Genomic DNA, 12962 nt, shown 5'->3' with positions numbered 1-12962 from the left:
GCTCTAGGTGCTTGCTTTAATCCATAAAGTACCTTTTCTAATTTGAATATATGGTTTGGAAATTATGAACTTTAAAATTTGAGGGGTTGCTCAACATATACATCCTCCTTGATTACCCCATTCAAAAAAGCACTCTTTACATCCATTTGATATAGTTTGAAGTTCTTGAAGCAAGCAAAAGCTAATATCACTCTTATGGCTTCTAGTCTAGCAACTGGGGCAAAGGTTTCTTCAAAGTTTATTCCCTTAATTTGGTTGTACCCCTTAGCTACTATTATGATTTTATTTTTATTATGGTTCCTGAGTCATTCACCTTGTTTTTAAAGACCCATTTTATTCCAACTACACTTTATTCTTTAGGTCTCATGTATAACTCCCAAACATCATTCTTGGTGAATAGGTTCAGTTCTTCTTACATTACTAGGATCCATAATTCATCTCCTAAAGCTTGATCTATACATGTGGGTTCTATCATAGAGAAGAATGATGAATGACTAACCTTCTTCCTAAGTCTATGCCTAGTTCTTACACCTTCTGAAGGGTCTCCTAAAATTAACTCTTTAGGTTGACTAAAAGAATATCTTCAATCATTAGGCAAATCATTTTGAGGTTTTACCCTTTCTCCTATGGTCATAGTTTATACTCTTTAAATTTCCTCTATTTCATATTCTTTAATTTTAGATTCAGAGGGCTTATCTGATTCATCAAATACTACATGGGTGGACTTTTCTACTACTAGGGTTCTCTTATTAAAGATTCTATAGGTCTTACCTACATATGAATATCCTGAGAAGACACCCTCATCAGACTTGGGATCAAATTTTTCTAAGGGGAGTTTGTCATTATTCAAGATGAAGCACTTGCAACAAAAGATATGTAAAGGTGAAATATTCGGTGTCCAACCCTTAAGGAGTTCATAAGGAGATTTATTTAGCTTTGATCTAATATTCACCCTATTTAAGACATAACACGTTGTGTTTACTACTTCTGCCTAAAAATATTTAGGCAGAGTGTAATCAGCTAATATTGCCCTTGCAGCTTCTACTAAGGTTCTATTCTTTCTTTTTGCTATTTCATTTTACTGAGTCCTAGAGGCTGAGAAATTATGCTCTATTCTTATTTCTTGATAAAATAATTCAAATCTTTCATTTTGAAACTCTCCACCATGATCACTATGGATTGTTGAGATTTTACATCCTAATTTTTATTGAAACCAAGTGGAGAATATCTTAAATTTCTCAAATGACTCATTCTTATATGCTAGGAATCTTACCTAAGTGAATCTAGTGAAGTTGTCTACAATAAAAAATCCATAATTTTTCCCTCCTAGGCTAGTTGTGCTAACGGGTCCAAATAAGTCCATGTGAAGAATTTCTAATGGCCTAAAGGTGATCACATCTTTGATTGAATGAACTGATGATTTGATTTATTTTCCTAGTTGGTAGGCATCACATAGATGGTCCTTATTAAAGTCTAACTTAGGCACGTCTCTAACTAGGTTTTTCTAAGTAATGTTTCTAAGTGTTTTCATACTAGCATGGCATAGTCTCCTATGCCATAGCCATGAGTCATCTACTATTATTTTCAAGAAAAATGAATTTGAACTATCAATATAATCAAGATCTAATATATAAATATTGTTCATTCGTTTTCCTTCAAAAACAAGTTTGTTATTTAAACAAATAAGACATTTGTTAGAGAGAAATTTTATGTCAAAACCTTTATCACATAATTAACTAATGCTGAGTATATTATGCTTCGAACTATCAACTAATAATATATTTTTAATTAAAAAATTCTTAGCATTACTAATAATACCTGAGCCCACCACTTTCTTGGTGGTGTTGTCTCCCAATGTTACTCTGCCATTGGTCCTGGTCTCCAGTAAAATGAACGTCTTCATATCTCCAGTCATATGTCGCGAGCAACCACTATCCAAGTACCACATGCTCTCACTAGGTCTTTTGTCAGAGCATCCCTATAATTTCATTCAAGGGTTAGATTTGGGAACCCAAGTGAGTTTGGGTTTCTCCTTATTCTTGCATGAATGAGATGTATGCATGCTATGCTTGATGGATGCAATTTAGGTCTCCATACTAAGTGTGTCCTACGGTGAATCGTGTATGTGCGGGCTATGTGACCTAGCATTCCATAAGAGAAGCACCTAACATCGAGAAATGGGTTTACTAACATATGTGAGTGGTGTAACCTCATCCTAAAGTTTTGTGATGCATGTAGTGTTGGAGGTTTGCTAGATTTAGCTAATATGAGTGATGCCTTTTTCTTTTCAAGTTCTTTGATTTTTTCTTTAAATCTGTTGTTTTGATATGTCAATCTGTCAACTTTCCATTTTAATAGATGTTCAATGTGATCTACCTCCAATGCAAGTTTTTCTAGTCTATCAAAAGCCTCTTCTAATTCAATATGCATTGTTTTCAAGGATTCATGCGCTTCTGTTAATTCAATATGCTTCTTATTTAATGCATCATACTCATTAAGTAGGGACAGGTGATCTCTATCTAAATCATAATATTCTTTAACTAAGTTAGCATGGTCAGTTTGTAAAGTACAAAAATCAATATTAAGACTATCATGCATCTTTTTAAATTTCTAATAAGAGTCATGAATTTTTTCAGAAAAAAGAAGTAAATCTTCATATGAAAATTGTCATACATCATCTTGATCCGATTGATAAAGATTATTGTTATCTATTAGATACAAATTTGTTACCTCCTCCTCTGCTTCTTCTTCTGATGATTCTGAGGCAAAGTCAGCCCAAAATGCTTTTTGTGTCTTCATCTTCCCTTTCTTGTACTTGGCTTTGTCCTCGCCTTTTTTCTTAGCTGGTTGGATCTTTAGGTTGGGGCAATCAACTCAAATGTGACCTGGTTTCCTGCACTCAAAATAGATTGTATCAGATGAAACTTCAGTAAACCTTGAGCTTTTACCTTCATTCTAATTATTATGATAACTCCTTTGTTTTCTTTTCAAAAAGTTATTGAACTTTCGGGTCATCAAGGCTATGTCATCTTCTTCCTCCCCTATAGATCTTTCACTTTCTGAATTGTTTGCTTTCAATACCACCGTCCGCTCCTTCTTTTCACCTGCATCACTTTGCCTATGACTCACTCCTTGCTCATATGCAATGAGTGACCCAAGAAAATTATTAATAAAATAAACCTTTAGGTCTTTAGATTCAGTGATGGCAGTAATTTTAGAATCATAAAAACTAGGTAATCATCTAAGTATCTTATTAACTTTCTCAAAATTTGAAATTTCTCTACCTAATGCATACAAGAATGTCATAATTTGGGTGAACCTAGTGTACATGTCAGATATTGTTTCGCTAGGTTTCATATGGAAGAAAACATAATCATGCAATAGAATATTAAGCCTAAACTATTTAACTTCACTAGTTCCTTTGTACTTGATGCACAGTCTATCCCAAATCTCTTTACCAGTAGCACAGGTAGAAACTCTCATGCATTTCTCAAATTTTAAAGCATAAAAGACATAATTTAGGAACTTCGCATTTAATTGAGCTAACTCCTTATCCTCATTACTCCATTCATTAAAAGGTACTTCAGTTTTCACTCCATTCGCAAGTTTAAACGGTGCAGCATAACCATCATTAACTACCATATGCGGTATCAATAGACTATAGAGTAACCCTCCGCAGTATTACAATTACCAAAATGAGATATGATTGATTTTTAAGGTTTTAAAAATGCCATTTTTGAAACCTGCTCTGATACCAATTGAAATTATTAGATGCGCCAAGAGGGCGGGTGAATTATGAAAATTGTTGCAATAAAAAATCCTAAACAAGAGTTTTAATTTTTTTTTAAAATTTTAACCATAAAAATTTATTGCGGAAGAAAGTACTTGAACATAATTTGTAACAATGATTTTTACCATAATTATCACCAACCAAATATAATGAAAATAAAATGCAACAAAAATAAAAGCGATTTTATAGTAGTTTGATCACTTGACCTACATCCACTCCCCAGAGTCCTCAACTCCAAGAATTTCACTACAAAACTATAGTTCTCCTTTTTCGCCCTGGGCATGGCGGAGAAGCCTTTACAAGACTCACTTTCACCAACCCGACGTGGTGGAGTGCCAAGCGCTTTGTCAACCTCCTGGCGAAGGTAGTGTACCTTCTAATTTTTCTCCCTCCTAAAGAATACAGAGTTCCTTCTCATTTTTCTCTCTCCTGGAAAAGGCAAAGTACCTTAGAGGACACTGATATAGAAGAGTCTCCCCCTTAGAGAGCCTCCCATAAGATCTTCTCAGGCCACAGGAGGAATAAAGTGCAGCAAGAACGGAGCAACCATGTGATCTTCCTCACACTACTTCTCCCTCACCAAGCTCACCCTCTTCTTCCTCTCTCAAACCCTAAAATCTTCTCAAGAACTCTCTTCCAAGGATTCTCTCTCTAAACATGTTTCCCTCTCACAGTCACCCTCCAAAAACATAACTTTTTTATACTTAAGCTGAGCTCCAAAAACCCTAAAATTTTTTAAAGTAGCCATTACTATCATACAGTACAATTCCATATCTTACAGTCTGATTTGTACAAATGAGCTTCGTCCTAGTATGAAGGTTTACGAATAGGTCAAAACTTCTAAATAAGTTCGTATAGTATGATATAAACTCATACAATACGATAGGGAAAACTCTTCTGTTTGTTCAAGATGATAGCCAGGATGATCAAAACTCATCTATGTACATCATAGGTTATGACCTACTTCGTATAGTATGATTAGTCAAAATAAAGGGATCATCCAGGACGAACTCCGGGACGATAAAAAATAGTCTCGTTTCATCATATAGTATGAAGTGGTTTGTACCGTATGATAACCAATCATAAATTAATCCTTGATTTATTCCACTAATCATGGGTTAACTTAATTAAGTATTCAAAATAAATCGTATAGTACAAATCTCTTCGTATAGTATGAACGGCTATAAAACTTTCTTAAATTAAATATGGCGACTAGGGTTTTTGATAGGTAACACATCGTACAGTGCAATCGTAGTCGTACAATATGTCCTATTCACAAAAATATGTTTCAGCCAGATCAGATTATATAGTATGATATAAACTCGTACAGTACGATCAACTAAGAAGAAAAAAATCTACATTTTAAAAACCCTCTCCCCCTGTGTGTGTGCATGGTTGCTCTGATTTACATGCAATTTATGGACAGAATCAAGAAAAGAGAAAATAAAATAAATGAAGAAATTACAATGTTACAAACTCACACTCCTAATCTACCCAAACTTGAGTCTTCTTGTTGTCCTGAGTAACTTGTGAGCTCCCTGAAATGTTAGTCACATTCAATAGTAGAAATAAAAGATATTTAATGAATAGTAATTCAGATGATATTATTTATAATCATAAAAATTTCAAACTAGGGGTCATGGATTGCAACACCTTGATTTTCTTCTCTCCCTAGTGGGATCCCATAAGACTCACCAAGGCCACAGAAGGAGCAAGAATGACGCTAGCCTGAAGCAACATTGTGATTACCCTCACACTCCTTCTCCCCCACGCTTAAGCTTACCTTCTCCTTCCTCTCATAAACCTTGATTTTCTTCAAAGCTCCCTCACATAGTTCCTTCTTTAGCCATATTCCTCTCTTCATAAATATATAGAAAAAGGTTAAAGAATTACTTTTATAATAGGCTTCAAAAAACTCTAAAATTTTAATTTAGTTGTCATTATTCATATAGTATGATCCAAGTTCATATAGTATGATCAGTTCAAAACAAGTCCCATCCAGTATGAAGGAGAACAGACAGTTCAAAATTTTTCAACACATCGTACAGTACAATCTAGAGATCGTCGAGCATAATCTATTATATTTCCTCTGTTCATATAGGATGAATCCTGGGATGACCAAAAATCATCTCTATTTAATTGTCCCATACTGTATACTTCATACTATATAATTAGTTAATTTCAAATAATTAATCTAGTACGATATTAATATCATATCGTACGATTAGAATTAAAATCGTGGTTCCATTCGATACCATCTATAGGATGACAAAATTTTGTCTCTATTTTTTTATAGTATGATAATAATTGTACAGTATGAATAAGAAATCATTAATTAATGACTATTTAATTGCCTAATTATGGGGGGTTAATTTTAGCAAGATTTTAAATGAATATATAGTACGATTGTAATCATAAAGTATAAATAATTAAAAAAATATAATTTAAAATCTTACTAAAATTATTCTCGCTACTAAAGTTTTCAGATCGAAACAAATCATACAATATGATCAAGATCGTACAGTATGATTAGTTCATAGAAACTAAACTTCCAATTAGCTATCAAGCCTTTACTCACAAAATACATCATACATTACAAATGAAAATCATACAATTCGATTTATTTTAAAAAAAAAAAATTATTAAAAAAAATCTCCCCCTGTGTGTGTGCATAGTAATCCAATTTGCATGCACTCTTATGTGGAAAGACTCAAGAAATAAAATATGAAAAGAAAAATATAAATTATAGACTCTTTTACATCATATTCTACCCAATCTTGTGTCTTCAATAGTCTTAAGCGGTGTGAATTTTTCTTGAAATGATAGTGCTTACAAACAAAAATATCATCTAAAATATTCAAGAAAGAAAGTTGTAATACAATCAATATTATTTCATCATCAAAATTATAGACTATGGATCCTAGATTACAACACTACCCTCATCCGGGCATTCCAGGCCAGATGGCGAGGATGAAGATCTCTAATCCTAGTTTTTTGGATGGTTCTTTGAAATTTCACTACTTTTAAGAGGATTTATCTGGTTCTCCCTTTAATGTATGCATTCTTGAGATCAAACCTTCTACATTTTGTGGTATGTCTCTATTTGGATCTTTGAGGAGGAAATCCTAGCACTTGCAACTCCTTTTCAATTTTCTTTGGATGATTTTTTTCCTAGCTGATGCCCTAGCCTAGAATCCATCCAAATGTTCTTCTTCAACCTTAAGCTCAATGCCAATTTTTCCATGACCTTGCTCAACCTATCGCATATTCTGAGTGAGTTGATGAAAGATACGGATTATAGTAGAGTGTTTGATCATAGATCTTATTTTGTCAATAATTACTACATGAAGTTAATCAAATGGTTTCCCTTACTTGATATTGGTGTTGAATCTCCTATCATTCCCATCTGAAATTCTTTCCCTAACCTAAGATATCACCTTTACTCATCTCGTATTGCTCTTGGTTATTTGTTTGGTTATCCGTTAATGGTTGATAATGCCAGTTCCATTGGCTCTCGAACATTTGTAGCTCGGGTTTTGGTGGAGCTTGACATTACTAAAAAATATCCAATAAAGTGTGGCTAGGTCAAAAAAAGTTTGGGTATATTCAACTTGTAGACATAGAGGAATATCCTGTCCATTGTAATTGTATTTGCCATGGTAGGGGGGATTGAAACAAAACTTCTACTCTGGTGAATGTTCCTGCTGTCAATTTTAATCTCATCACGACTAATGGGAAGTTAGCTAATGGTTTCGAAAATGTTATTGAAAATTATACTATTTCTTATATTAATAAGGGGCCCATTAATGGGGGTAATGATGGGGTAACTAATATTGGGGTGGAGGTTTATGGGGTTGTTATTGGTCATGCCGAGGAGAATGTTCTGTCGTCGGTTGTTGTTATGCTTATGGATGTTTCTTGTGCTAATAATGAGAGTGTTTTGGTGGTAATGGGAAATGATTCTTGTATGACTAATTATATTGCCTCTCCTATTGAGTCTCCCATCTATAATTTGGATTCTTTGGATCATGTGGACTGTGATGTTTCAACTCCTATAGATGGTTTGGTTTCTAGTGTGGCAAATGAGAATGTAGATGCTTCTGTTGGTTTGGATGATCAACAACTAACTAGTGTGGGTACTCTAGTGGATTATAATGTTGAAATTCCTAGTCTTGAGTCTCACATTTCATTGGTTTCTAATGTTGTTTCGATAGGTAATTTGGGCCCGATCATAAATGTGCCTTTCTTGGATGTTCCAATTGCACTTATTTCTTTTGAGGGTTTTAAAAATCAATTGGCTTCCAAATTCATACTTAGTCCTATGGATCATTATGATTGGTTGGATGACCTTATTCCTCTCCTTGTAGGGATTTTGCAGATGATTTGGATGAGTTGGAGGATGATTTTAATGTGTATAGCTTGAATGTAAGTCATTGTGCTCAAAAAGTTCAATACCATGGTGTTGGGCACAAATAAAAAAAAAAAGTAATTAGTTTTTTTTTTTTGCTCGAGTCCTTTTCTATTACAGTCTCCCCACTTTTTTTCTAGGCTGGATGCTATGTTACTTAGTTGTGACCCTTAATTGTCTAGTCTGGTCAATGATGAGGCGGCTTTTTGTCCAACCTCTGGATGGACTTGGCTTGCTGGAAACCTTGGTGGCTTCTTCCCTCGTTATTATTGGTGGAATTTGATTGGATTATGGGGTGATGCTTGGTTTATGCTTGATGCTATCATAGGATGGTCCTTGCTTGCCTTTTAGATGGTCGGTCAGAGGCCCATTCTACGTCCTAAGACTGGCTATTATTTTCCTTGATTGACTGATTTCAGCTTTGTAATGTTTATATCTTCCATGTTTGTCTTCGCTGTATTTTCCTTTTTAATGAAATAAAAGTGCTTTTTTCCAAAAAAAAAATCCAGTGACAGTGATTGAGCGGTGAAAGATCAATGGATGCTCTCACACACTATATGTGTGGCAATGCCTTGTAGCGGCGATCACACGGCTGTTAGGTAATGAAGTTTCTAATTGTGATAGTTGAATAATGGCCCAATGATGATTGTTTGGTTTTATTCTATGTCAATGTTTGAGTAGTGAAGGTTTAACAATGGTGGTCATGTGGTTGGCCCATGACAGTGATGCTTACGTGAACATCTCGATTGTTCTCTTTAACCCTTTGAGCCGTCTTGAATACATAACCAAATGGAGGCTTCTTCATGTTTAGTGTAAGGGCTTATTTATAGAATTTTTCGTGTAGTATGCCTCATAAATATGGAGAAAAAAAAAAAGCACAATCAAATTTTCCACATTGGTTCTCTTGATTATAGAGAGTGCATTTAACATTTTGGTGCCTTTATAATGTCAAAATTATGCGACCCTGGCCTTGCTAGATTATTTTCTTTGTTGCTAAATTTTACTATAAGCATACTAAATTTGAAGATCATTAGGACCTTTAATTAATATTTCAAAATTTTTAACTAAATTTCAAGCACCCCTTTATGGATTAATTTGGACTCGAATCAAATAATTTTGATATGTCATTAGATTCGATTGGTCGTCTCGATCAGTTTGAGTATAACTTGATTGAAAATGGAGTTTGTATGGTCCTAATTTTAATTTTAATATTTGCAATTTAAATATATATCAAGATTCGGGCCTAATCAAGCCATTATTTTATGCCGGATCAGTCTCCTTTCAAATTTGTAATATAATTAGAATTGATGATACAACTAGCTTATTTAACCAATAGACCACAAATCCCTTGATCTAATGGATTCCTCCTGCATCTTGAAACACGTTGTTTTAAGCATATATTGATCCAAGCTATAATTGTACAAGTCGGGATTATTCATTTAATCAATAGGTTATGGGTCTTTTGGTCTAATGGATTCATGTATAAATAGAAAGAAGTTGTTTAAACTGTAGATTTGTTAATATTATTATTCAAATTATTTACGAAATAGTTAAAAAATTATATTTTGGATGTTTTTTTATTTAAAGTTTGCATCTGATCGGATTTTTTTTTACAGGTTGGAGCGGCCGCGATCGCATACCCCAAGGTCTACTTAGGGCATATCCAACCGAAAAACTCATTTTTCACTCCAAAATACAGTAATACACCAAAATGCAGTAATTTGTCTCCAACCGAACTCCATTTTCTAACACAAGAAAAAGAATATTCCTAGTATATTCTTTCCCATATTTCATTTTATATATTTTTAATCATTAATATTATTTATCAATTGTTACTTGTTATTTTTATTTTTTGTTATTCGAATGTAATCTGTATTTTGATTTTTTTTGGGTATTGTACTTCTCAATATCTTTTATGTATGAGAATTTTATCTTAATGTTAACTTACATTAATTAATTTTGTAAACAAAATTTAGATTTCTAAAAAATAAGATTTTTCTAATTTATTATTTTAATTAATAATAAAAATATTCTAAACTTTAATCTTTAAAATTAATTATTAAGTTTCGAATTTAAAAAAAAAACAAAAAAAAGAAATGCAATATGCCGTTCATCTCCCTTCAAATGCTGGCAAATATAGGAATCGATTGGAGGGAAGGAAGAACGACAAACACTGATTTTCCGTTCAGCTGCAGTTTACTTAAATCTCACGCTATTCTGCAATTTAAGTATTATTATTATAATTGGTGCAGATCGACCAAAGACGAAGCACCACCTAAGAACCATTACGAATTTAAGAACAAAACTACCAAATTATAAATAGACAATTTAGAGGACTGAAACGTTCCATTGGCTATATCACCTTTTGGCCATTCTCATCATCTTTTGCAAGAAGAAGGTATCTAAAAAAATTCTATCTCAATGGCTTCTGACCTCTCTGGCATCAACAAGTGTTTGTTGCAAAGCGAAGCTCTTCAGAAGGTTCTTTTATTTTTCTGACAGAAACTCTGTCTATCTATTCTTCAGTCGAAAAGCCATTATAATCTCATTTCTTCTAATTAGCAGCAATGGTTTATGAATCTTTTGATGTAGTATATTTTTGAGACAAATGTGTACCCAAGAGAGCATCAACTGCTTAAGGATTTGAGAGAAGAAACTGAAACTAAGATTCCCAGCAGGCAAGCAAGTCTTTGTTGTTATAATCTTTTTTATTTATTTTTATAGTGATTATATAAAAAAAGGGATTTTTACATGCATAACACTTGAAACTATCATTAATACATATTCAACATTCAAACTATTATATTTACTAATATACCACTTAAAATAGCCTTTTCCTAAATTATACCACTCCGTTAAACCCCCGTCAAAAATCTCTTCTCACCTCATTTTACTTTCGTTCGCGCAAGATGGGGTTGGCCAATAGAACAAGAGCAACGGCGGTCATGGAGATGTCTCCGACAATCTGAAGCTAGCTAACCCTCGTCAAAAATCCGTGTTCGCCTGCAAGGTTGCGAGCGGAGCCTGCTCCATTGCTTATGCTTATGCTCTCTCGGTTGCAAGGTCCCCCTTCTCTGATTCTTCTAAAATCTGCAGCTCAAATTATACATTCTTTCGTTTCAAGTGATGCACAATCACCTCATTCACGATAACATCATCGTCATCATCATCATCTTCCTCCAAAACACCATCTTGATCACCTTCCTCATAATCTTAACTCCAAAACCCCACGAGATCCTCAAAGGACATCACAAATCAAAGAGGTAATGTAGAAAACAATCAGTAAAACAACATAAAACTGGAGCAATAAGAAAATGCGCGGTAGTGCAACCCTAGGAGACCACAATCTTCGTTCAGGGATACAAGCTAATACACTAAATCACCATAAATCAAACTCAATCAGAAAAAAAAAAAAGTAAGGTGGGTTGCTTAAACCTTAGTAAACTTAGAAATGATCCTCATTTTGAGAGGCATGCAAGAAAAAACAACAAAGCTCTTCTCTCAGAGGACTGCGGCTCCTGGAGCACTGATGTGAGCTCATTGGAAGGAAGATTTCTGGAGCTCCAAGCATATTAAATGCTCGTCGGAGGGAGAAGGTAAGTTTATGAGACGAAAAAAAAACTGGAATTGGCCGGCAACGGTGGAGAATACCCAATCATCTTGCCGACGGTGAGGGACAAGGATGGCGACGATCGCTGGTGGAGAAGGATTTGATGTGGAAGACGGAGAATCGGCGACGACGACTCGACGGGATTTCTGAAGGGCCTTAACGGAGTGGTAGAATTGAAGAAAAAAGAGGTTTTATGTGGTATATCAGTAAATACAATACTTTGAATGTTGAATATGTATTTAGGATAGTTTCAAGTGTTATGTATGTAAAAATCCCATAAAAAAAACCTTAATGCTTTATTCAAAGTTAATGAAAGCTTTCATTTTTCTCTTCATTGTGTTAAATTTTTGGGGAAGGCAGGGCTTTGATGAGTGTGCCTCCTGATGAAGGGCAACTGCTTTCTATACTACTTAAGGTGATGAACGCCAAAAAAACCATAGAAATTGGGGTTTTCACAGGTTACTCCCTCCTCACTACGGCTTTAGCGTTACCTAAAGATGGCAAGGTGAAAGTTTTATTCCTTTATTTTTCCCTAATTTGTTTTGAAATTCTTCGTTTGAAAATTTTTATAAATAGCTCATGTAGGGGAAATAGTTAGAAGAAAATCATTTTTTTTATATAGATATTTGAATCATTAAGATAAATTTTCTCACACAACACATATCAAAATGAGTTATGAAAGTTTTCTTATCCGTTCCATCTTTTTTTCAGAAATCCTTCATTTAAAAAATTTTATTAGATCTTATAGCGAAATAGTCAGGAGAAAATTAAATTTTCTGTCTTTTTTATCATTTGAATCATTAAGATAAATTTACACATACATCATATATATAAATTTGGAGTCAAAAAATTTTTAATTAGTAGTCAAAATTTCCAACCAATTAATCAAGATAAGCTCTGTGTGTGGAAGTTCTGTGTGTGGAAGTTTATGAGAAATATAATTTTTCATTGGACAAAAAGTGGAGTTTGAGTACATTTGTACTACTAAACAGCTGTCCTTTAGACGTCCGGTTGTTTTAGTCAATACACAACTCTCCTTAGCCTATTGGTTGAGAGCTTTGGCTTCCAACTAAGAGGTTCAGGGTTCGAGTCTATGTGTATGCGTTGTGTGTGTGAGTTTGCCTTAAATGGCCTAAATGTCCCAAAAAAAAAGT

General features: G+C 34.0%; 1 protein-coding gene across 2 annotated transcripts in view; it reads left to right on the top strand.

Moving 5' to 3' along the window:
• Nucleotides 1-10619: 10619 nt before the first annotated feature.
• The window catches only part of LOC110114871 (norbelladine 4'-O-methyltransferase), a 3416-nt gene continuing 1073 nt past the window's right edge, over nucleotides 10620-12962 (top strand). The window contains exons 1-3 of one of the 2 annotated variants that reach the window (XM_028696554.1): nucleotides 10620-10679; nucleotides 10791-10872; nucleotides 12165-12313. In XM_028696554.1, coding sequence (XP_028552387.1) covers nucleotides 10620-10679; nucleotides 10791-10872; nucleotides 12165-12313 — 291 coding nt within the window. Of the gene's footprint in view, nucleotides 10680-10790; nucleotides 10873-12164; nucleotides 12314-12962 lie in introns of those variants that run through there. The other variant, XM_028696555.1, reaches the window with a different exon arrangement.

This window comes from Dendrobium catenatum, unplaced genomic scaffold (assembly GCF_001605985.2).
Source record: "Dendrobium catenatum unplaced genomic scaffold, ASM160598v2 fragScaff_scaffold_765, whole genome shotgun sequence".
Lineage (NCBI taxonomy): Eukaryota > Viridiplantae > Streptophyta > Magnoliopsida > Asparagales > Orchidaceae > Dendrobium > Dendrobium catenatum.
The sequence above is the reverse complement of the archived record's forward strand: the minus strand, read 5'-3'. Positions and strand labels throughout refer to the sequence as shown.